This window comes from Heptranchias perlo, chromosome 16 (genome assembly GCF_035084215.1).
Source record: "Heptranchias perlo isolate sHepPer1 chromosome 16, sHepPer1.hap1, whole genome shotgun sequence".
In the NCBI taxonomy this organism is placed as follows: Eukaryota; Metazoa; Chordata; class Chondrichthyes; order Hexanchiformes; family Hexanchidae; genus Heptranchias; species Heptranchias perlo.
This window is the reverse complement of record NC_090340.1, coordinates 42,850,639-42,877,362: the sequence shown is the minus strand read 5'-3', so window position 1 is coordinate 42,877,362 and position 26,724 is coordinate 42,850,639. Positions and strand designations below refer to the sequence as shown.

At 43.0% G+C, this 26,724-nt stretch overlaps 1 protein-coding gene across 1 annotated transcript; it reads right to left on the bottom strand.

Moving 5' to 3' along the window:
* Positions 1–262: 262 nt before the first annotated feature.
* sult5a1 (sulfotransferase family 5A, member 1) lies at positions 263–7,714 on the bottom strand. Its single transcript, XM_067997492.1, has 6 exons — positions 7,408–7,714; positions 5,215–5,423; positions 3,671–3,797; positions 2,783–2,877; positions 1,935–2,115; positions 263–1,846 (listed from the first exon to the last, which is right to left on the bottom strand). The coding sequence occupies exons 1-6, from the start codon at positions 7,616–7,618 to the stop codon at positions 1,734–1,736; spliced, it is 936 nt and encodes a 311-aa protein (XP_067853593.1). The 5' UTR covers positions 7,619–7,714; the 3' UTR covers positions 263–1,733.
* Between the last annotated feature and the right edge of the window lie 19,010 nt (positions 7,715–26,724).

The window sequence follows — 26,724 nt, the reverse complement described above, 5'->3', positions numbered from 1 at the left end:
ACTTCTGCCACACGTCATTACGGAACAATCATGAACAGGAATCCTAGATGTTTTTTTTTCTCCTCCTCAGTCCAGGGGCACTGCTTAGATCAACTAACTCAGTATCGCGGTAAGGATTGAAGCTAGGACCTTTCTAGTCTGTGGCTTAGTACTGTACCATTTAGTCACTGACCCATTGCGAGGTCCTACCAAATACATTTTTGATGGTGACCATTAAAAGGGATACAAAAAGACTGCTTGTTAATCAGTACTTGTACAATAGTTTGTTTTCTGCAGATGTTTTTATTGAGCAAGATGGCTAATCAAATCCACTTATGTACAATTGTGAAGAGGATATAAGGAGTCTGCAAAGGGATATAGATAGGTTAAGTGAGCGGGCAAAAATTTGGCAGATGGAGTACAATGTGAACTTGTCCATCTTGGCAGGAGGAATAGAGAAGCAGTATATTTAAATGGAGAGAGATTGCAGAACTCTGAGGTATAGAGGGATCTGGGTGTCATGGTACATAAATCACAAAAAGTTAGTATGCAGGTACAGCAAGTGATTAGGAAGGCAAATGGAACGTTGTCATTTATTGCAAGGGGAATGGAATATAAAAGTAGAGATGTTTTGCTACAGTTGTACAGGGCATTGGTGAGACCACATCTCGAATAGTGTGTGCAGTTTTGCTTTCCTTATTTAAGAAAGGACATAATTGCTTTGGAGGTGGTTCAGAGAAGGTTCACTCGACTGATTCCTGGGATGAGGAAAGGTTGGACAAGATGGGCCTGTATGCACTGGAGTTTAGTAGAATGAGAGGTGATCTTATTGAAACATATAAGATCCTGAGGGGACTAGAAGGGGTAGATGCTGAGAGGATGTTTCCCCATGTGGGAGAGACTAGAACTAGGGGCCACAGTTTAAATTTAAGGGGTCTCCCATTTAAGATGGAGATGAGGAGAAATTTTTTCGTTCAGAGGGTCGTGAGTCTGTGGAACTCCCTTCCCCAGAGAGCGGTGGAGGCAGGGACATTGAATATTTTTTAAGTTGAGTAAGATAGATTCCTGATTAACAAGGGAGTCAAAGGTTATAGTAGGTAGATGGGAAAGTAGGGTTGAGGTCGCAATCAGATCAGTCATGATCTTACCAAATGGCAGAGCAGGTGCGAGGGGCCGAATGGCCTACTCCTGCTCTTAATTTGTATGTAATTATTTAGTAAGTCCCAGTTTCCTCTTGATGAGGCTCACTAAGATGTTGGTAATTTGCAAGATTCCACAATTTGTCAGCAGTAGACTATTTACAGAAACATGTAGTCATTTTACTTCTGATTAAACATTATTTTGTTTCACAGTATTGGAGTAAAAGTGCTAAAAATGTTGTAGACAATACATTAGCTTAATTGACCTGTAAGAAGGGACTCCAGTTACTATCTACATTATTAAAAATGCATAAAGTATTATGCCTCAATGTTATTAAATGCTTCAATAAGATTGATTTTGATTCTTTTCATATCATTAATATTATGAAAGAGCAAATCAAGTAAAATTAATGGAAGTATTTTAATCTACTGGGCATACAGTACCTGTGCAGTGCATTGTTAAACATTGTCCAAGCAGCTGAATTGTGAACTTGAATTACTGGAACCTTTTGCATATGCACAAAGGAGCTATAAATTAGTATTTTACATAATTTTGGACTCTAGCTTATTAAGCTAGTTCAAACAATAACTTTTTAAAGGCCAGTAAAGCTAGAGTTACATAGTCCAGATAAACCGAATGTTGAAATCACTCATTTTCTCCTGGAAAATCTTCTCAAAAAGTTGCTTCTGTTCCTCTGTGAAATGTTCCTTCCAGTCTCCAATTGTACCTAAACACAAAAAAGTGAGAGAACGGCCATCATGATAAGGACAAAAGGAATAATGTTCTAGAAGATTGGTCCTGTTGTTTCCACTGACCTTTCCTCATGAATTTTCCTCTTCGGTGATCCATAATTTCATTGGGAATAAGTGTATAGTTGACCATTGGATTTTCCTTCATGTTTGCAAAAGTGCAGTGCCGTACAATTGTGTCTATAGCCTCTGGCAAAAGAGGTCGTTCCAAAAAAGTGCATATCCTTTCGACAGAATGCCTAAGATCCTGTGAAAAATAACATAAAAATGAAGTACTATTCACACTGGGTTTTTAAAAAATGATTTCTTTTTTTTTTCCTAGGTCCAAGTCTCCTTATGCACCATACTAATCCTCGACCAAAAGGTCAACTAACCAACTTCCTCCCAGGTTTCTGGGTTTATTTTCTAGTTATGGTAGTCATGTGGTATTTACTGATCATTATGCTTCAAACTGCTGTTTGGTTATAAATAAAGCTATTAGTTGCTTTAGCCTTAGTTGTTGCTTTAGTCTGTAAATTTCTTGTCTGTGTGGCAATATTTGTCATTTCAAAAAGAATTTGGTCGAGTAGTGCAAAACCATGTTAAATCCAGTAATCATATTACTGCAAGTGAGATGTTTGTTGGTCTTCAGGTAGGCACATCCTGCAAAGACAGATGATCGTAAAGCATCCAGCTCAAAGGGGACAAACGCCTGCTTATGAGAACAGCTGTTAGACCATTGAGAGTGAACATGGTAAAAACCATGAAATCGTACCAATTTTAATCTCAACGTGCGAAGTTGAATATAGCAAAGAGTTTGTGATATAGAAAACAGTATTCATTTGCTGTAATGTCTGCAAAAATCATTCAAAGTGTCAAATATAATAGAGCAATTGTTTGTCACCAATATAAACTATATAAAACCTTATTCCTACCTTTTTCAGCTCTTCATAGCTTATAAACAAGAAGTTGAATTCTTCTCTGTGGCTCAGCCATACTTTTATGTGTTCAAACCATGATCCAAAATGCACTGAAATAAGATGGAGGAATCAACAGATTTGGATTTGACTTTTTAAATTCTTTGAGGCTTGTAGAGCAGATATTTTTTCTCATGTTTTCCAGTAGTTATAAGGTAAAATCTTACTGATGGTTGTTTTGACATCCTCTCAATGTTAATGTGCCCACAGCATTGTATTTTTTAATATACCACATTATCATCAATATGTTATGTATATTTCAAACTACATGATTTTAAAAATAATTTGAGCCATATATGACAAAATTAAGCTTCCATTTTTTCACAAGTTTACACTGATTCAGGAAAATAAGTCCCAGGTAGATTCCTGTCTGTACATGTAAAAAAATTTAATTTGTTATTTGTGTGTGACCCCACATGCTTGAAAGCTCAATTATCCAAACTTCCCCAACCAAATTACAGAAAATCTATGACTTACATTTTATGATCACAGACAAACACATTTCTCTGTGTGGTACATGAATCAATAATTTAAATGCATTCTTTATAAACAAGTTTAGAATTTTATTAGGTAGGGCACAGAGGAAATCTTCCCCCAGTGCTCTCTAGTTCTACTAATTTTAAAAATTACCAAAGACTGCTTTGAAGTAAAAATGATATTACTTCTACAGACATGAGGAAATGTACAAATCTTCATCATGGTTGTAAATGTCACTGATTCTTACTCTTCGTAAAAAGAAATGACAGAATTCTTATTACATTGGTGAAGGACTAAAGTGCCAGCTATAGAAATCCCCAAATATATCTAATCATGTGGAAATTAATGAAGCAAGATCAAAATACACACCATCTCCAAGTATAAATTTCTCCAGAAATTCCCCAAAAGTTCCTGGTTCTGGCAGGAAGTTTGCCATTTTGTGGAAATGATAAAACGAAACAATTATGTCCATTGGATTTCTTGCAACATAAATCACCTGTATAAAGAGGGAAAAAGAGGTGTTTTGCAAATTAGAAACCATTTTGATACAACAGCCAAAAATGGTACCAAGGTTTTGAAATTCCTATTACATTGCATGGATAGGTTAAATGAAGACTACTTCTTTAAACATAGTTGCCTTTCAATTTTGTTCTATGACTAGATGGATCAGCCCCCCCTTCAAATTCAGCCCAACCTGTTGGGAGGAAACCTTCATCTCTCTGCTCGCTTAAATGCCTTGTCTAAAATGTGCTTGGCCAGCCTCAACTTAGTCCTTCGTGGCAAATCATCCACAGTATAAAACTAATACGTATTAGCACTCAGAGAGGCTGTAAGGATGGCTGGTGTAAGAAGTGGAAAAATTCACACATGGTTCAGTAAGAGTTGTTCTTCTGATGTTGGGGCAAAGTAAAGAGTGCTTTGCGCTACATCTAACCTGGACGTGCTTGATTGTGAAGCTGGGTGACAAAACTAAATGTTTCATTTCTCAGCACTGGTATTCTTCACCATGATGGGCATCATCCATTTTTTAAAATCAAATTCTACACACTATATTGTAACTGTAGGGTGCTGGCTCTATCAAGTTAAATTTTGCTTTTGGAGCAAATTTAACTGCTCACTAGCTGCATCTAGGTTTAAAAATATCAAATGAAACTTAGCTGGAAGATGTGTAGTCTGCCCTATTAAACTAGAAAATTCTTAAATCTATTAGGTGATCTTTAAAGCTTAGCAGGCCATTCCATCTTTTTTTGAGCCTAAATCAGGTTGTCTATGAAATGGTTTATTTTGAAACCTACACTTACTGTCTTATTGTAGGCTGCCTGCAGTGTTTTGCAGTTAAAAAAAATACTGTTCAATTGAACAAAGACAAAAACTAGCTAAATGACAAGGGCCTTGCAACTTAACAGTTCTCACTAAACCAGAATTCTACCAGATTAACTCACAAACACAGGCTTCTTAATCTTTTATGTTGTGGAAAATTGACACTTTTCTTCACAAAGAGAAGGATGCCATTGTGCCTCCCTCTTACACTACACTCTGGGTAAATCATAGTTGAGGTCAGTTTGTGCTTGGTTGCTGTGCTTTTTTTTCAACAGAATTTAGCCTCACAACCAAAATGAATATTTATTATTTTTTATAACTCGTAATTCTAAGAAAAGTTATATGGCACAACTATAAAGCAAAAAGTTGGTTGTAATGATATCATCTCATCCATTCTCACTGCAGGAAGAAAAAACAATAGCATTCTTTTAGTAGTGCAAAAGTGCAAACTCAGACTAGTTTTTACTACAATGAAATACCTGGCAGAGGGTTTTTATTTGTAAATAAACTGTTAAAAATTCCAATTTTTAAGCAGGTTTCCACTTTAGGCAGTTAGCCTGTATTATCACCCTGGTTGCTGTGAGTTTGCATACCTTTGCATTAGATTGTTTTAGTGACTTGGACAGGATGTGATATGGAAGGTGTGTGGTGATAATTCGATTGTCTACTTTGTTCTGCAGAACATCCGCACAGTAGTAATGTTCAATCCACGGAGTTCGAATCCAGTTTGGGATGGTTTTAGCAGGCACCTGGTCTCCATCACTGTAAATAATTGTGAGAATCTCCTGCATCCATGTTGTACCTATGAAAGTTAAACCAGTTGAATTATTGTACTATGTTAATAAACATCAATAGTGAAGCATATTGTTCTACTTGGGTCACTTACAGTTGAAATGGGTGCAGCAGATAATCGTGCAATGCCATGAGCACAGCGAAAGAACTGCCACTGAAAAAGGTGACTAGAGTTGTAGTCTTCAGTTTTCTGGTTTGACTGCAAGTTTGGTACATGCTGTTAGATTTAGGATTCCAGAACTCGGTGCGTTTATGATGCCCATGGTCAACTTTCATGAGTCTGATATATTAGGAAATGAACATGGAGCTAAGACTGGTGCAATACCAATTATCTACAATTGGATGTCTCCACTTTACTTTGTAAATTTGTAACTATACCAGAGCTCCTCACTCTTTGACACACACAGCTATTGTTTTCTTCTCTCTTTTCTCATTGATAAGGAAATCATATAATGTACAGCATGACATTAACACGTCATGGTTCATTTCTGGTTCCACAAAACAATTATTCACCATCTTACTTTTAATTTTGAGAAAGTAACGTGAAGGGCCAAGGCCCGTAGTGCAAATTAAAAAGAATAAAAGAGGTAAACCAGGAAGCAAAATGTGAGTTTGAAAAGTTTGTAGATTGTGGAATTTAATGAGTGAATAAAAACAGATCAAAATATGAAAATTACACAAACAGTTTGTGCTGTAGCAGATAGAGCATCTCGGGATATAAATTGATGTCGTCCAACATGGCAGCTCCATGGTGGAACTTTTTGGAGCTGACGGTTTCAGGCCTTAAAAACTCCCTAAAATATGGTGACAGCACCTCTTTAAGTAGGTTCTGAAAATGATTGTCAAACTTTCTGGCCAGGTGGTGAATAACAATACCGGCATTTAATTACATTTTTAAAAGCAGAAGTGGATTTATTAGATGATGAGTAAGAATACATTACAGGTGGATAGAGGGATCGAATCACCTAGTTGCTTGTCTTAATTTATCTGATGAGGCCCTAGATGTTGCTCCGTTTAAAAACTATAATAATGTCTCCTTAAAATAAAAAGGAAAAACTGCAAGTGTTCAAAATCTGAAATAAACACAGAAAATACTGGAACTACAGAGCAGGTTAGTCAGCATCTGATGAAGGACATTCATCGAAAATCTCATAATCTGTCTTTTCGTAACAGATCTTAAACCCTTTTTAGCTTATGGGGCTGATGTTCCTAGTATCTGTTAGTCTACAGAAAGCAGATTTAACAGCAGAAGCATCAGGAGCCATCTCACCGATACCAGTCGGCTGCCTGAAACCTCTTCTTCGGGAACCTGAAGACACTAGCACAGATCTTGCACAATTTAAAATCACATATATGTTGCCATTTGCCTCTGTTTTCTTGTAGACCCAATAGAGGTCAATGGATGTCACACCATTTATCTTCAGGACTGAGAGGAGTGTGCATTAGCTGTTAATGAACTCACAATAGGTAAAGGTACCTTTAGACCAGATTAAAAACACTAATCTCTAGAAATCAAATCAGAGCTAAATTGAAAACCTTGGATTGTAATTAAACCCCAATTATGAACCATTTTCCATTCCTCAGCAATGATTAGAACCCAGTACCTTGAAGAACTGAATCTAGGAAACGCTTGAGATTGCATTCTGTTCAGACCATCTACACTCACTGTCTGGAAACTTGCACTGTAAACTAAGCTTGAATTATAAGATAGAATTGGATACATGGTGTGTGCAACCCGCCCAAACACACAATCATAATAAGTAAATACTGTAAAGTAGATGTGAAAATCTCACTGGTGGAAAAGTTGCATGCGACAGCTGACTAATAAAACATCACTCACAAAATCGAAAAATCTAACAATCTTGCTCACATGTAAAAAGATGCAGAAAGAAGTTTACAGTAAGTATTTGCATTGAGTACTGATGTTGGCACTTTGGACGAATAACATGCAAAGCAGTTATGAGCACTGAGGTACAATATACTGGTGCTCCTACCTGATTTGGGGTATGTAATGATCACTGTATCAGTGTCATGAAATTTGAACTCCTCAGCAAATCGCATAGATTGCATTGTATGCAGGTGCCCCGGAAAGTTGATGCCTGAGTACTGCAATGTCACATCTATATTAGCCATGCTTGCAGTGAACAGCTGCTGAGAGCTGAATTCAGGTCTTTTATGTCTCGGTAACAGGAAATCAAACGTCATTGTTACTGGAAGAAAAGGCTTGTGGTTTAATTGAAGCTTTCCTTTTTTTGTGGTGTTTTCATCAGTATTTTCCCATCTTCCCTTAACAACGGTGACTCACGTTAGTACGAATGGAGGAACTCACTCTAAAAACCCGCAGTTCCTCTGTTAAAGGGCTATTCTTGTGCACTCGGCAATAGGTATTGGCAGGTTATTTGACCATAGACGTCATTACAGCAGACCGCAATCCGCACCTTTCAAACATTCACATGCACACAGTTTCTAACTGAGATCACAGAACAGTAGTCATGAGCTGACCTTTCGGTTGATAGCTGGTTTATACTGAAATTAACTGTCCTGAGCAATGCTTTCTGTTATTTTGAATTGGAACATTTGGCATAAAAACACGTAAAACAGTAGAAGCTAACTGTCTGAGAGCTTATGCGATAAAATAAACTTGGTTTTTATTTTAATATGGGACTGAAAAACACAATTAGTTCCAGGATTCTCTGCAACTCAAATGTACTCTCTTCATTGAATTTTATTAGTTCTCAGGGTAGTAGATAATAGGAAGACATTCCCTAATGATATGAAAAAAAGAAATCCATTATTCCTGTCTCCCCACTTGAAACATGTCTCATGATGGTGAAACACCGAGCAGCACTGATACCACAAGTGAAGAAGTCCAATTAAATTGTTTCATTGGCATCTTGGTACTAAATTTACCCTGATTTTGGTGACAATCCAGCATATTATCAAATTACTATTATAAAGATAGTGGGGTGAAATTGGTCTGTATTGGAAAAGAAAATGAGTCAGGATGTAAAATGGGCTGCCGATTTGCTACCGCCCGTTTTGCACTACCGCCCAAGACCCATTGCACCACCAGTGTTCCAATTCCTTCTGAATAAATACTCTTGGTTTGTTTTCTCTCATGCCTTCCAAAAAGGGTCTGAGTCTAATTTCATATTCTATTGGATCCAACATGAATGGGTGTCTGGCCAATCTTGTCACAGGCATGAATCAGACTGTCCCTGAGGTTGCTGGACTGGTGCTGGTAACAAAGTTGATGTATGCATGGCTTGGGGATAAGCACTGACTGCTTTGGTTTCTTCTGAAACTCCAAAGTGCCACCGCATACGCACAAGCTTAGCCTGTGCAGTGGCCGATAAAACTTAGAGTACATCAAGAGTCACACACTGGGTCAGAGTGAAATGAAACTGTTTTAAGGCTGCACCTGGTGTCTACCATTTCTGCAGATTTCTGGGTTGCCTTGTAAGGGTGCAATTCCTATCCATCAAGGGCGCAGGTGGGCCCTATCAGTTGGGTCCAGGTCTGAGGGTCATTTGGAGCACTGCTAGGTCCATGGCGGGGGGGGGGGAATGGAGGGTGATGGGTGGTGGGTGTCAGCCTGGAAAACCCTCAATCGCCTACGAGCAGGTGGCTGTTAGAATTTCTGCTGGCATGAGGCAGGTGGGCACCAAATATGCACCCCAAGTGGTACTTCTGCCCACCAACCCCGGCCCATGCAAATGAGGGACTTCTCACTGACCCCATAAAGACTGGTGAGTGTCAGTCTTGGAGGTCACTGGCAAGCATGATCCCACCCATGGTCCTTAGTTCAATGCAGTATAAGGTCAATGTGTTTTCAACCCCCACCCCAGCCTCAGAAAAGAACATCAAACTGTGCCAGTGGACAAGTAATATTTATAAACAATTACTAATGGAAAGAACCTGGGCTGTTCCAGTTACTTCATGATGACTCAAAATCTCTGATGGAACAGGGTGTGATTCTTTAGCACTAAATAGAGTGACCCCAATATCTTTACATTATGGAAAACATGCTTTCATTTTACATGTAAAAATCCTCCGTAGGTTCTAGTCACTTATCAAAGGACAACACGTATTTCTGTTTGTCTTGTTATAATTTTGTCAAGTGGGTAGAAACCACTGACAACAACATGTACCATGCTCTGGGGCATCCTTTCCTGCAACGTATGTCTACCTCATACGTTGCAGGAAAGGATGCCCCAGAGCATGGTACATTGGCGAGACCATGCAGACGCTGCGACAACGGATGAACGGACACCGCGCAACAATCGCCAAACAGGAGGGTTCCCTCCCAGTCGGGGAACACTTCAGCAGTCATGGACATTCATCCACCGACCTTCGGGTAAGCGTACTCCAAGGCGGCCTTCGAGACACACGACAACGCAAAATCGTCGAGCAGAAATTGATAGCCAAGTTCCGCACCCATGAGGACGGCCTCAACCGGGATCTTGGGTTCATGTCACGCTACACGTTACCCCACCAGCGAACAAATGTTATCTGTTTTTAATATAATGGGTCATTTGCTGGCTCTCTCTGCCTTCCGGATGTTTCTGCCTCTCTCTGTGTTTTTTTTTCTCTGTTTTTTTTCCCTGTTTGTTTTTTTATTGAATGTGTATTCGGAGGTTCTGCAGGTAACACCTCTCTGTCTGAACACGGTGATTGCCTTGGCAACGGGCAGTTGCAGGGGCAGTCTGTAAACACCATTTATTATTGTTCAATATGTATAAATGCGTAGGCTTCAAGGAGATCTTGAAACATTTGCCTGAGGAAGGAGAAAATCTCCGAAAGCTTGTGAATTTAAAATAAAATTGCTGGACTATAACTTGGTGTTGTAAAATTGTTTACAATTGTCAACCCCAGTCCATCACCGGCATCTCCACATCATGACTACCATCGACACCACAAACTGCCGGCTCACAGTGGAAAGGATATCCAAGAAGATCGCGCATTTAGACACAGACATCAAGTTTTTACAGAGCTGCAAGAAAGCAGACAAGATCCCGAAAGGACTCCAGATCACGAACCCACTCAAGTCCACATACAACTCGGATTACGCTGAGAGACTCTGCCGCCGTACCTCTCGCACACTCCGCAACCATCTCATACACCAACTCTACAGCAGACGCCACAACCTCGAAACCAAGATAGAGTCCATACTCTCAACCTGTACTCAGGACACAGCAGACCAGCTACGTTATACCGCCAAACAGACGAGGCAACGGAACTACGCTGCCTACATGAAAACCAAGAGCAGGAAGCTTGAGAAACTCGGCATCACCACCAGCAACGACCAAGCTTCCCCTGGTACCACGGTTGCAACCACAGGGAAGTCTATTGTCAATTTATCCGACCACACCCTTCAACCAAACGAAATCGAAGTTCTCAGCCGAGGGCTCAATTTCTGCCCCACTACCAAAATGGACCCCACTAGTCTCGCGGCGGACACAGAGGAATTCATCAGGAGAATGAGGCTCCGGGAATTCTACCACAAACCCCAAGATTTCAGCAGCGAACCCAATGAGACAATCGACGATCCGGAACAGCAGTCAGAGGGATCCGCGGTACAGCAACCGAAGAGGAAAGAGTCAAACTGGACTCCTCCGGAGGGTCGCTGCCCTCAGCTGGACATGTATGCTCAAGCTGTCAGGAAATGCGTCAATGCCAGATTCATCAGCCGCACTCAGAAGACAGTCCAGAATGTCACCCGAGCACAACGCAACGCCATCAACGCTCTCAAGACCAACCGCAACATCGTCATCAAACCAGCGGACAAAGGAGGAGCCATAGTCATACAGAACAGAACAGACTATTGCAAAGAAGCATACCGACAACTGGACAACCAGGAACACTACAGACGGTTACCCGCAGATCCGACCAAAGAACACACCCACCAGCTCAACAAACTGATCAAGACCTTCGATCCAGACCTTCAAAGCATCCTACGCATTCTCATCCCACGTAATCCCCGCGTGGGAGACTTCTACTGCCTCCCAAAGATACACAAAGCCAACACACCCGGACGTCCCATCGTATCAGGCAACGGAACCCTGTGTGAGAACCTCTCTGGATACATCGAGGGCATCCTGAAACCCATCGTACAGGGAACCCCCAGCTTCTGTCGTGACACTACAGACTTCCTACAAAAACTCAGTACCCACGGACCAGTTGAACCAGGAACACTTCTCACCACGATGGACGTCTCGGCACTATACACCAGTATCCCCCACGATGACGGCATCGCTGCGACAGCATCAATACTCAACACCAACAACAGCCAATCTCCGGAAGCCATCCTACAACTCATCCGCTTCATCCTGGATCACAATGTCTTCACCTTCGATAACCAGTTCTTTACCCAAACACACGGAACAGCCATGGGGACCAAATTCGCACCCCAATACGCCAACATTTTCATGCACAAGTTCGAGCAGGACTTCTTCACTGCACAAGACCTCCAACCAACACTATACACCAGATACATCGACGACATTTTCTTTCTATGGACCCACGGCAAGGAATCACTAAAGAGACTACACGATAACATCAACAAGTTCCATCCCACCATCAAGCTCACCATGGACTACTCCTCAGAATCAGTTTCTTTCTTGGACACACGAATCTCCATCAAAGACGGGCACCTCAGCACCTCACTCTACCGCAAGCCCACGGACAACCTCACGATGCTCCACTTTTCCAGCTTCCACCCTAACCACGTCAAAGAGGCCATCCCCTATGGACAGGCCCTGCGAATACACAGGGTCTGCTCAGACGAGGAGGAACGCGATGGACACCTACAGACGCTGAAAGACGCCCTAGTAAGAACGGGATATGACGCTCGACTCATCGATCGACAGTTCCGACGGGCCACAGCGAAAAATCGCATAGACCTCCTCAGGAGACTAACACGGGACGCAACCAACAGAGTACCCTTTGTCGTCCAGTACTTCCCCGGAGCGGAGAAACTACGCCATGTTCTCCGCAGCCTTCAACATGTCATCAATGAGGACAAACACCTCGCTATGGCCATCCCCACACCTCCACTACTCGCCTTTAAACAGCCACCCAACCTCAAACAGACCATCGTTCGCAGCAAACTACCTAGCTTTCAAGAGAACAGCGTCCACGACGCCACACAACCCTGCCACGGTAACCTCTGCAAGACATGCCAGATCATCGACACAGATACCACCATCACACGAGATGACACCACCCACCAGGTGCATGGTTCATACTCCTGTGACTCAGCCAACGTTGTCTACCTCATACGTTGCAGGAAAGGATGCCCCAGAGCATGGTACATTGGCGAGACCATGCAGACGCTGCGACAACGGATGAACGGACACCGCGCAACAATCGCCAAACAGGAGGGTTCCCTCCCAGTCGGGGAACACTTCAGCAGTCATGGACATTCATCCACCGACCTTCGGGTAAGCGTACTCCAAGGCGGCCTTCGAGACACACGACAACGCAAAATCGTCGAGCAGAAATTGATAGCCAAGTTCCGCACCCATGAGGACGGCCTCAACCGGGATCTTGGGTTCATGTCACGCTACACGTTACCCCACCAGCGAACAAATGTTATCTGTTTTTAATATAATGGGTCATTTGCTGGCTCTCTCTGCCTTCCGGATGTTTCTGCCTCTCTCTGTGTTTTTTTTTCTCTGTTTTTTTTCCCTGTTTGTTTTTTTATTGAATGTGTATTCGGAGGTTCTGCAGGTAACACCTCTCTGTCTGAACACGGTGATTGCCTTGGCAACGGGCAGTTGCAGGGGCAGTCTGTAAACACCATTTATTATTGTTCAATATGTATAAATGCGTAGGCTTCAAGGAGATCTTGAAACATTTGCCTGAGGAAGGAGAAAATCTCCGAAAGCTTGTGAATTTAAAATAAAATTGCTGGACTATAACTTGGTGTTGTAAAATTGTTTACAACAAACAACAACAATAGTAAGTATACAACACAAACACCCTCAACCAGGTTTCAAACATGGTCAGTTTTTCCAGCACAGGGCTTCCCCCACCTCACGCAGCAAAAGTACATTAATCTCTCTTACAGATTGTTGTAAAATATTGAAATTTTCATTCAAATTACCTTTTGTTATTTTTGCACAGAACATGTTATCCATAAATTTAAATTCCAAGCTCATTACACCAAGCAGCCCAGATATCAAGTTTCTGGAATCTTAATTAAATTTTAAAGTCTGCCCTTCTAGTTTAAATTTCGCTCATCATTCTGTATGTGATATGAACATGATCTGCTTCTACTGATCTGGTGCACTACAGCAATCATTTTTGCTACTGTCCGTGAGATGAATCAAATGTTTCTCAGCAAAATGTCTCTCTCCACTTGTCTCTCAGTGAAACGGATTTTGCATAAAAGTGCTGGCATATGTCCCATTGTGCAAAATATTCTATGTGCTAATATGTCCAGATTTATATCATATGGGACCCAACACATTTTTGAATCAATTTAAGAAAACAAAGTTTTTAGCTGATTCCCTGACTTTCCTGAGAAATTCTGCATTCACATTCCATTAATTTTCCTAACATTTTGGAGTTTTTAGCCCATTTTTTGTTTTTCTAGTGCCCTTTTGGCATAGCTTTGGTAGAATGTACATCCATTTCCACTTCCTCCTGCATAAGATGTATTTACAGGCTTTGCCTCATTGGCTGTTTGAAAAGCACTAAAGGATACATATCCCAGCAGCATTGTGATTGGTTGCCAATCTTTTATTGGCACAAATAATGTCACGTTCTCAGGAGTAGCTGATTTTAAAGCTGTGCATCCCACCATGTCATTAGCAGGTCATGGATTACAGTGAGAGTGATTAACCTGATTTTTGAGGAAGAGTAAAGTGCCACTTATAATTCTATGAAGTTCAGAAGTTCCCCACCCACCTACCCTCTATTTTACCTATGATCCATTTAAATTGCATGTTATCAAATCTACAAGTTGCATTTTGTAGCTTCTGGGAAGCCCCAGGCAGAATTAATGAAAGTATTTATGTGGTGCGAGCCTTTTAACTCTAATATGCTGAGTTCAACTGAAATTCCCACCCACAGTTTCTGACAATACACATTGTATTAATTTCTGGCAACTGAATAGAATTTCTGTCGATAAACTGCTTGTTATTTGAAAATCTAGATCACAGAAATATCAAAAAGAAAATGATTTTCCCTTTGCATCTATACATGGATTCCAGTCAATGTTTTGGCCTATTTACAGTTTCCCACAGCTTCAAAGACACCCCTTTTTAATTGATTTCCGGGAAACAATTAATTTCTGTAAATTCCCAATGAGGGGTCCAGTAGAATTAAACATTTTTGTTTCAAAAATTTGACAAGTTTCTATGTTTTCTGAAAACATTTAACTTTCTTTTGTCCAGTTTTTGGCACCAAAGTACTACCATAGCCCTCAAAATGTCAATTCTGGAATAATTGCTTTGGCCTGCATAGAGCTTATTATATAATTCACTATATCGAATTCACCCAGACGATGTCTGCAGCACAGCTTTGCATTAGAGTGAGATGGTACTGGAGGCTGCTGGGTATGGCAAAGGGGGGGATGCAAACCAAGGTCAGACAGACAGGAGAATTGGAGTGGGGCGGAGGAGGTTACATTGTTGCACTAATCATTTCAGACTTTACCAGCTTACTTTAAAAGATGAGGTAAGTCCAGGCAAAGCAATTTTATTCAAAGCAGCTCCTCATTTTACACTGAAAAATGATATACTTATGGAAATCTTCTTCCCTCAAGGGCCACAAGTGTGCTTCATGCTTACTGTGCGTACAGTAGCTGTTTGCTTAATGGAAGGACATGTGGAGGCAAGCTAATCCTTTCAGATGTTCACAACCATGCGTTCTCCTCCAGGACTGCCTGAACCCCTCTCTGCTCTGCAGTTACCATCAATACTATTATACTATTTCATAACTACAGCCCGATATTAGCGGGGAAGCGGAATGGCAGCCGGTGGGGGGGGGGGGGGCGATTGGGCGAGTGGGTAACCCGCCCAATAAAATATGTCCGTTTCCCATGCGATCGCAGGTCAATTGGAGCCACTTAATGTGGCTTCCGGGTTTGCCGTCCAAAAGCTGCGCAGCGGGCGGATTGTGGACCCACATCACAGGCTGTCAGCTGCAGGAGCTCTATTTAAAGGGGCAGTCCTCCAATAGCTGCTACTGGAGCAAATACCACACAACACAATGGAGCAGCGGAAAGGCTGCTCCGAGATTTAGCGATGCCTCACTCCAGGTGCTACTGGATGGTGTGACGACGAGGAGGGATGTCTTCTACCCGGCGGACGGGAGGAAGTGGCCTGCCTCTGCCACCAAGAAGGCCTGGCTCATAGTGGCAGAAGAGGTCAGCAGCAGCAGCAACATCTCCTGCACCTGGATCCAGTGCAGGAAGCGCTTCTATGACCTAACTAGGTCAGCCAAAGTGTGTACACTTACTGATTCTCCTACATTCTGTCTTCCACATCACCGTCCCCCCAACTCATTCTGCACTGCCAACACTACTCCATCACATCACTCCTCACACCCAGAGGTGAGGTGAGAGTGATTGCCCTTGACATCAAGGCAGCATTTGACCGAGTGTGGCACCAAGGAGCCCTAGTAAAATTGCAATCAATGGGAATCAGGGAGAAAACTCTCCAGTAGCTGGAGTCATACCTAGCACAAAGGAAGATGGTAGTGGTTGTTGGAGGCCAATCATCTGAGCCCCAGGGCATTACTGCAGGAGTTCCTCAGGGCAGTGTCCTAGGCCCAACCATCTTCAGCTGCTTCATCAATGACCTTCCCTCCATCATAAGGTAAGAAATGGGGATGTTCGCTGATGATTGCACAGTGTTCAGTTCCATTCGCAACCCCTCAAATAATGAAGCAGTCCGAGCCCGCGTGCAGCAAGACCTGGACAACATCCAGGCTTCGGCTGACAAGTGGCAAGTAACATTCACGCCAGATAAGTGCCAGGCAATGACCTTCTCCAACAAGAGAGAGTCTAATCAACTAATCAACATTCAACGGCATTACCATCACCGAATCCCCCACCATCAACCTCCTGGGGGTCACCATTGACCAGAAACTGGACCAGCCATATAAATACTGTGGCTACAAGAGCAGGTCAGAGGCTGGGTATTCTGCAGCGAGTGACTCACCTCCTGACTCCCCAAAGCCTTTCCACCATCTACAAGGCACAAGTCAGGAGTGTGATGGAATACTCTCCACTTGCCTGGATGAGTGCAGCTCCAACAACATTCAAGAAGCTCGACACCATCCAGGACAAAGCAGCCCACATGATTGGGATCCCATCCACCACCCTAAACATTCACTCCCTTCACCACCAGCGCACAGTGGCTGCAGTGTGTACCATCCACAGGATGCACTGCAGCAACTCGCCAAGGCTTCTTCGACAGCACCTCCCAAACCCGCGACCTCTACCACCTAGAAGGACAAATGCAGCAGGTACATGGGAACAACACCACCTTCACGTTCCCCTCCAAGTCACACAACATCCCGACTTGGAAATATATCGTCATTCCTTCATCGTCGCTGGGTCAAAATCCTGGAACTCCCTAACAGCACTGTGGGAGAACCTTCACCACACGGACTGCAGCGGTTCAAGAAGGCGGCTCACCACCACCTTCTCAAGGGCAATTAGGGATGGGCAATAAATGCCGGCCTCGCCAGCGACGCCCACATCCCATGAACGAATATAAAAAAAACTTAAAGCTCATCCTCAATTTACCTGGTGTGGGCCTGGGCCAGGGAGGGATGATGGCAAAAGGGAACATGGAAGTGGGGATGCCAGTCAAAGCGCTCCCATGTCTCACCCGTTACCCCCCTCTCAACCAGTACCCATAATTCCGGCTTCTCTCCAGGTGGCCAAGTCTGCCCCTGCACAGGTGCAGGTGGAGCAGTCTTTGGAGGGGCCCCTCACCAAAACCCAGAGGGCGTAGGCCCAAAGCATCTAATCAGTCAGGGCTTGAACAAGAGTAACCTGCTACTACCTCTGCCGCAGCCACAGGGGATGCACCACGTAGAAGTGGTCAGAAGCAAAAAGCGAAGGTTTTGTAAGCACGAAGGGGACGCACAAGGATGTTTGACGGTTGTTCATGTTTTTGATTTATATTTGCTTTTTGTTAAACTCACATTAAATATTATTATTGTCACCACTACTGCCACGTCTTGGCCATTCTTGAATGGCTTCTGTAATAGGGCTCTTTCATGAGGTTCACCATGAACGGCGATAATTGATGCCACCCATTGGGTCACTCTACAGTGGGTGTATGTGTAGTTGCAGGCCTGTTTTGTGCAGGGAGGGGTGGGGGGTGGGGGCGATGTGGGCGCTGCTCTATCCAGGTGGTGTGAGGACTGGACTCTTCAAACTGTCTGATGTTAGGAGAACCGTTCACATATCAGTGACTCCCTGGCCTCACAAGCAGCCAGGTGAGCTGCAGTTCTGCTCATGGGTTGCTCCTGCTCCTCCTCCTCTGCAATGTGGGTGGCAGATGTGGATGAGGCCTCCTCAAGCGGCACCCATCTCTGTTGTGCCATGTTGTCCAGGGCACAACACACGACTATAATGCGTCCCACTCTATCTGGTGCGTATTGAAGAGCTCCCCCAGAATGATCAAGGCACCTGAAGCGCATCTTGAGCAGCTCTATAGCATGTTCAATTGTAGACCTGGTAGCGATGTGGCTGTTATATCGACGCTGTTGTTCGGTGATGTGGCTCATGACACCTCTGAGGAACCCTGTGTGCAGGGGGTATCCCTTGTCCCTGAGGAGCCAGCCCTGACAGGTGTTCGGTGCGTGGAAGAGGGACAGGGTGTTAGATTCCCAGAGGATGAAGGAATCGTGGCAGCTGCCAGGGTATCTGGCGCACATGTGAAAGAATCTCTTGCGATGATTACAAACGAGCTGAGTGTTGATGGAGTGATAGCCCTTCCTGTTGATGAGCAGTCCTGGCTCGTGTGGAGGTGCTCGTATTGCTATATGGGTGCAATCGATTACACCCTGCGCCCGTGGGAAGCCAGCCACAGCGTGGAATCCCTCTGCCCTCTCTATCTGGCTGAGGTCGTCCATGGGGAAGCTGACATAGTGCAAGGCCCTGCAAAACAAGCTGTCGGTGACCTGCCTTATGCACTTGTGTGCAGACGACTGAGAGACCCCGGCGATGTCCTCAGTGGCACCCTGGAATGATCCGGATATGAAGAAGTTGAGGGCAGCGGTAACTTTGACAGCGACAGGTAAGGAGATGCTACTCAGCCCAGCCGGGAGCAGCTCGGCATGAAGGAGGCTGCAGTTATCTGCGACTACCTGGTGACTGACTCTGAGCCTCTGTATGCACTGCTCCTCAGAGAGGTCCAGAAAGCTGAGCCTCGGTCTGTAGACCCTGTGACGAGGGTAATGCCTCCTGTGATGTCACTCTCTCTGTTGTGGCCCTCTGTGCCCTTGTGCAGGTGCCTGTGATGCAGCACTGCGTTGTGGAGCTCCACGTGGCGGAGGTGGTCGCCATGCCTGGCGAGGCTGGTGATGTTGCTTGTCCTTGGATGTAATGATGAATGCAGCCATGGCCCTCCCAATCCTGACGGTGTGAGTTTGAGGGGGTGCAAAGTAGTTAAATATGTTTGAACAGCAGAGTTTCGGGTGGAAAGTAAGAACTTTGAGTGAAAACACAAAGGTCTTGCAGCCAAACCTTTGTCTGAAGTGACAGAGTGCCCTGCCACAATTAATGAGGTTTTGTCCCTACCTGTCAAATAAGCATTTGCGTCTCCCACTGGCTGCTGGCTGAAACACATCTGTTGCAACAGGGAGTATTTCCCATAGCATGGGAAACACGCTGAGGATGCTACAAAATCGAACCCCTGCCAAAATGTCAAGTCAATCAAGTAGTTCAAGTACTTGAACTAGCTGACAAACGATGCAAAGTATCTTCCCGCCTGCTTTAACTGCCGGTTGGACTTCCACATTTGGGAGGCACGTGCGCACCTGGACGCGTCATTGGGGAACCCAGAAGTCGGCGGGTTGGACGCACCCACTCCTTCACCTGAAAATCGAGCCCTACGTTTATGTGGAAGTGAGACAGTATTATTTTTTTTAATCAAAAGGAAGGCAGCGTTACTATGTGGCACTCCATCTAAAAAGAATAAAGATATTGATCCATCTGGGCCAATCAAGCTTGAGTGATTTGAAAATCTACCGTGAATTTTGGATATTTAGTAAAGTCCACAGGATAGCTTGATCACACCTAAAATTGCTACAAATCAGTCACCATTTTGTGGTCAGAAAACAACATGGCATTGCACTATTGTCAAATAATCACCAGCTAGCTAAAGCTTGGGAGGACAGTATAGGGGCAGGAACAATGGAAAATAGAGGAGGCACCCATTGGATGCAGACCCATTTTTGCACCCAACCAATTTTGTGGCATTACTTCCAGTGGACAGAGGCAGACCTGACGTGGTGATGTTATACATCCCATTTTCTATCATTGCCGCCTCATTCATGCTGGATGTAATTCACACCCATGTAAAATGGGCATGCAGTGTTGCCACATGAAAGGTGGAAGTACATTTAAAGTGCCAAAATAGGTACTTTTCAAAGGCTTGTAAGAACCTTATTTCTGAATCATTTAAAAAATAATATGTCTTTTTCATCGCTGACTACTGCTATACCATCTATCTTTGTGCTTTCTGCCATGCAGCTCCAATTACCTCCTTCCCTCCATTTGGAAAAGGCCAAAATGAGCTTGCTTTTTTTGGAGGAAGAAGAGGAGGCGCAATGGAGGGAGACCAAGCAGCACAAAAGGCAGATGGCAAAGACCCACCAGTACCCCACAAAGCAATGCACAGACTGAGGTGCTCCTAACTCTACTTGGTCACAACCACCATTAAGTAAAGGTGAATATTTTGGTCTATTTACAGTTCCATCATAGCTTCAAAAACACCCCTTACAATCTAACTCCAGGAAACAATTAGAAGATTTCATAATTTGCTTAAAAACATGTATGTGAAAGGTTTGAACAATATGTTCCTTCCTCACATGCACAGGAAGCGGCATCTTGTGAGCTGCAGAAATCTACGACTGATGACATCACCAAGAGCCTGCGAAGGGAACCCCGACAGACAATGTGTTTCCAAAATAACTTGATCCGTTCACTGTCCTCAAAATAAGTGCAAAAATCAACTCTCATCAAATCTGGAATTTTGTCATTTCAAGATCAAGTGTCACATTTTCCTTCTGCTAGCAAGTTAACCAATTCTTAACTGTTACAGTAATGATGGAATAATTTTAAAAACATCAATAATTCTGCGGTTTATGTTTTTCACAGTAGCTATAGTGATGATGTCTGTAGATTTCTTCAACAACTGCCATGACTCCTCCTTTGATGTCCTTGTCCTCACCAGATACTGCACAGTCTCCTATTCCCACTGCTCCCCCTGATGCAACACCACCTCTATAGTTTTGAATCCCCTGGCTTTAAGTTTGAATGTAGTCAGAGATCAAGAGACCTTGCTGTCCATTGCCAAATATGGTTTGATCACCTCAAGGTCTCCAGACACTCTTTTATCACTAGGTACCAGAAACAACTCCAAATTTCTCTTCTCTACCACAAATTGGAAGTCATTTTAACTTTGGCCGATAGTGTAAAATGGATGATATCAAATTGGCCAGCCAATATATAGCCCACCAGATTTTCCTTTCTTTTGTAGTCACTGAAGGGAAAATAGGATATAGGGCATATAATGGAGCAATATTTCCAATTAGTCCCCGGTAGTGTGTCAATATTTTCAGGAAGTCCCTGGGAATGTGTCAATTTTTGCAGGGGGTCCCCAGGCATATGTTAATATTAACACAGGGGTTTCTGAGAGTGTATGAATATTAGCACAGGGACCCTGGGAATGTGTCAATAGTTGCAGGGGTCTTCCACACAGAAAAGGTTGAAATATACTGCTTTAGGAATTAGCATCCTCACATTATGGTGCTCAAAAACATGGCAAAAAACTGGTGAATAGTGGTACACTTTCAATGTGCCACAAACAAGATGGCATTAATAATAGTGTTAATGGGCCAAGGCCCATAGAAGGGAAAGACAAAATAAAATGTTGCAACACAAAAAGGAAAATGACTACACTGTTCCCTTTAGCAACAACGCACGGAAACACAGCACTATCACATATGGGCGGGGATCAGAGAAAGGGGAAGTAAATCCAAGAAAAAAATAAAATATCACGCATTTTGTTCCTTAATCTAACAATGCTGTAACTAGAATAATATCTTACAAGTGTCAACCCAGCATTTAAAATAAGGTAGAGTCAGTTTCTATCTCAATTTTAAATTAGCTTTATCTTCCTACAGTTTACTTCAATGATGACAGGATTAATGGTCCAATAAGTGTGAAAAAAATAATTATTCTCATCAATAATTCTGTAAAATGATGAAATGAGAAACCCAGTCTCACTACAGGAAATACATATCTAATTAATAACTCAGATTGTTTGAATTTGCAGAAGCTGTCATTTCCTTGCACTGGTAAGGGTGCAGAAAGCTGAAAGATTCTGAAAGAGCTGTTATTAGCTGGCTGGTGAAATTAAATCGTGCCTGTAACTAGAGAGACTAGGTGCCAAAAATTCTTTGAACAGCTTCAAGTGTTGAAATTAAGGAATTGTAGTCAATGTGCCTTCATATCCAAGACACATAGAATCTGGATTTATTGTCATTTACATCAGCACAAGTTGGTTCATCTGAATCGTACTAGTTTTCATAACAATTACCAGTGAAGGTAAATGTTTTTTTTACCAGCAGAAAATGTAATTATACTCACTTACTTGAAGGAACAAGATTGGATCATTTTATGGCACATTTGAGTATGACATTTTGGGTAAGACTCAGAGCAGGTTGCTACTCCAAATGCTGCTATATTCATAATAATGCTGATACTCAAAGTCTGTTTCACTACAATCTCTTAGGCCTGCTGTTAGTGGTACATCTACAGAACTCTCCTCCTTCTAAAATCTGGAATACTCATCCAGAAAGTACCAAAACAACAACCATTGCCTTGAAAAAAAATCATAGTATCATAGAAGCTACAGCACAGGAAGAGGCCATTCGGCCCATCGTGCCTGTGCCAGCTCTTTGAAAGAGCTATCCAATTAGTCCCATTCCTCTGCTCTTTCCCTAAAGCCCTGTAAATTTTCTCCCTTCAAGTATTTATCCAATATATCTTTGAGAAAAAATTACCAATCGTGGTAATGATGTCATTATCACAGATGTGACGGCATAGAGTGGCACAAACTAAATTAATGTCTGATTCATAAGCAACTTTGGCATGATCAGAAACTGCATTTTGTCTTAGTAATAAGTGAACCCTTCTCTTTTTGAACTATTTATGTCCCCTAACATTTCTAAGATTCTCTTAGGCCAAGAGAGAAGGCAAGAGGGCTATTCCAAGGCCTTATCAATGTTGTCTTGCTACATGGTATGCAAGAGCATCTGGGAATAAGTTCTCTCTGACTTCTTCTCAATGCCTCGACACAGTGCCAGGGTGAGATTGAGAAAACAACATGTAGATAATCATAGCTGTGTACTGCCTTCCTACCGCACTGTGGTGTAGCACACTGGTGCTTTAATGTACTGTATTGTTGCATTGTGCACATCAATAATAGTAATCAAACAATGCTTTGGGTACAGTTACATTAATCTTGAGCTAGCGCCAAATTGTCCTAAATACCTGGTATATTGTCTAAAATACTTACATGTACGCATGGCATTAATCTGTCACATTATCTCGTATTTTTATTCGATAGATTGGAACATCATACGCCCATATATCCTCTCTGATAGAATTTATACTGTACTGTGGGTGGCTAATCTGATGTTACAACCTGGATGATATAATCCGCTTAGAAAGAACTGCTGACTTCAAAGATGATCAGTAAAGAACATAGTACATTAAACAGTATCTTTACAACCTACTGTTTATCAAATAACCTTGTACTACTTTTGTAGTGTGTTTGTAAATCATTACCCTGTCTGCCTGGCACCATGTCTCCATATGTCATCTATTCTAACATTGTTCCTTGCCTCCATCTCATCTAGGTCATATTTCTTTTTAATTTAAATTTGTTGCCCAGCTGGTTTTTCTGCGATGTGTTCATCAAACATACAACGCGGGGTTTAACGGGCACCATCATCATTGAAATGTGTTTGGCAAAGATAATCTTACTTGGGGCAATACAGCCAGAAAAGCTGTGCCTCATTATTGTCACCATGACATGTATACAAGTGGTACGATGCTGGATTTTAATGCAATTTTTGTCAACATGTAGCCAAACTTAAAAGAAAAAGCAATGCCAAAACCATCAGCTGTGACATTCTTATGAAGACATCAGAATATATTAAGGGGTAAAATTAAAACAACAATAACAATAACTTGCCTTTAACATAAGAAAATGTCCCAAGGTGCTTCACAGAAGCATAATCAGACAAAAATTGACATAGAGCCAAAGAAGGAGATATTAGGAGGGGTGACTAAAAGTTTTGTCAAAGAGAGAGGTTTTAAGGCGACTCTTAAAGGAGGAGAGAGAGATGGAGAGGTGGAGAGATTTAAGGAGGGTATTCCAGACCTTAGGGCCTAGACGGCTGAAACCACCAATGGTGAGGTGAAGGGAGTAATGAATGCACAAGAATTGGAGGAACGCAAAGTTCTTGGAGGGTTATAGGACTGATGGAGGTTACAGAGATAGGGAGGGACGAGGCCATGGAGGGATTTGAACACGAGGATGAGAATTTTAAAATTGAGGCTTTGGTGGAACGGTAGCCAATGTAGGTCAGCAAGCACAAGGATCATAGAAAGGTTACAGCACGGAAGGAGGCCATTCGGCCCATCGAGTCCATGCCGGCTCTATGCAAGAGCAATCCAGCTCGTCCCGCTTCCCCGCCCTATCCCTGTAGCCCTGCAACTTTTCTCCTTTCAAGTACTTATCCAGTTCCCTTTTGAAAGCCAGGTTTGTATCTGCCTCCACCACCCCCTTGGGCAGTGCATTCCAGATCCTAACCACGCGCTGTGCAAAGAAGTTTTTCCTCATGTCACCTTTGGTTCTTTTGTCAATCACTTTAAATCTATGTCCTCTGGTTCTTGACCCTTCCGCCAACGGGAACAGTTTCTCTCTATCTACCCTGTCTAGACCCTTCATGACTTTGAATACCTCTATCAAATCTCCTCTCAATCTTCTCTGTTCCAAGGAGAACAAACCCAGCTTCTCCAATCTATCATAACTAAAGTCCCTCATCCCTGGAATCATTCTAGTAAATCTTTTCTGCACCGTCTCTAAGGCCTTCACATCTTTCTTGAAATGCGGTGCCCAGAACTGGACCCAATACCTTTAGAAAGTTATTATTGAATCTGCTTCCACCACCATTTCAGACAGTGCATTCCAGATCATTACAACTTGCTGCGTAAAAAAAATTTCTTCTAATCTCTCCTCTGATTCTTTTACCAATTATCTTAAATCTGTGTCCTCTGGTTACTGACCCTCCTGCCAGTGGAAACAGTTTCTCCCTATTTACTCTAACAAAACCGTTCGTGATTTTGAACACCTCTATCAAATCTCCCCTTAACCTTCCCTGCTCCAAGGAGAACAATCCCAGCTTCTCTAGTCTCTGCACATGACTGGTACCATTCTAATAAAGATTTATAATCAGACCACCAACAACCAGATCTGCATTCCTACTCAGACCCTGTAAAAGCATTCCGAGGGAGTGAAGCCCTCCATCCCAGCAACCTTGGATCATATCACTGATTGGGGCATCAACGTAAACCCATCAACTTGTAACACCTTGAGCTTGCGACCAAGCTACGAGACAAGAAGTGATGGGTGAATGGGATTTGGTGTGGGTTAGGAAATGGACAGCAGAGTTTTGGATGCACTCAATTCATATGCCTGCAGAGCTTTGGAATAGCCAAATTTGGAGGTAACAAAAGCATGGATGGAGGTTTCAGCAGCAGATGAGCTAAGACAGGGGTTGAGATGGGCAATGTTAAAATCTCCTTAGGAGCATTAAATTGTAACATTTACCACTAAATGTCTTCCATGTAGGACTCGTCACACTTTAAATGTATCCATAACACAAAACAATATGCCCAGGTTTCTGCTTGGTTCCTGGGAAATTTAAGTCAATCAAAAAACACTTCACCGCTACCTATCCAGGATCAAGGGGGAGGGTTCCCTCATTAGCATTTCAATGGTGGATGCCTGTGAACTACAGACACTTCTTGGGCACCCGACAGGAGAAGGACTGGAAATGCACCAAGTTTCATTCACCCATCACCACCTCTGGCTACCCACCAGCATTACCATCTCAGAATAGGGCAAAGGTTAGGCCCCATTAGTCCCTTTTATAAGGGGGTTGAAACAAGTTTTTGGCCAAAATCTTCATAAGTCCCAGGCCTGGAGCCCCAGATGAGCATGAGTTCCGCCAACTGGCCGGCCGGCGCACCTCTTTCTCATCAGGCGTACGGCCATAATCCCCTCCTGCAGAGTGATTTTGTTTGGGCAGATAGAGGTTCCCTGGAAACATGGCAGTGGAAACCAGGACCAGTGGAAACCGGTCTTATAGCAAGTAGCGTTTTTTTAGTGAATCAAGGTCCCTAGTGTAGTTAACATTCTCTAAATTAAGAATAATTTAAAGGAGTAAACTCCTTAAAGGGAGTGGTAAGTAGTTTTTCTTTCCTTTTTTTTCTCTTGACAGTGTAGTTGTTGTTAAGCTAACTTAAGGGTTAAGTCATGGCAGGAGATCCCAGAGCCATGTCATGTTCCTCTTGTGGGATGTGGGAATTCAGGGATCCTTCCTGTGTCCCTGATTCCTTCACCTGTGGGAAGTGTGTCCAGCTGCAGCTACTGTTTGACCGCTTGACGGCTCTGGAGCTGCGGATGGACTCACTTTGGAGCATCCGCGATGCTGAGAAAGTCGTGGATAGCACGTTCAGTGAGTTGGTCACACCACAGATAAAAATTACTGAGGGAGATAGTGAATGGGTGACCAACAGACAGAGGAAGAGTAGGAAAGCAGTGCAGGGGTCTCCTGCGGTCATCTCCCTCCAAAACAGGTATACCGTTTTGGATACTGTTGGGGGAGATGGCTCACCAGGGGAAGGTGGCAGCGGCCAGGTTCATGGCACCGTGGCTGACTCTGCTGCACAGGAGGGCAGGAAAAAGAGTGGCAGAGCTATAGTGATAGGGGACTCGATTGTAAGGGGAATAGACAGGCGTTTCTGCGGACGCAACTGAGAC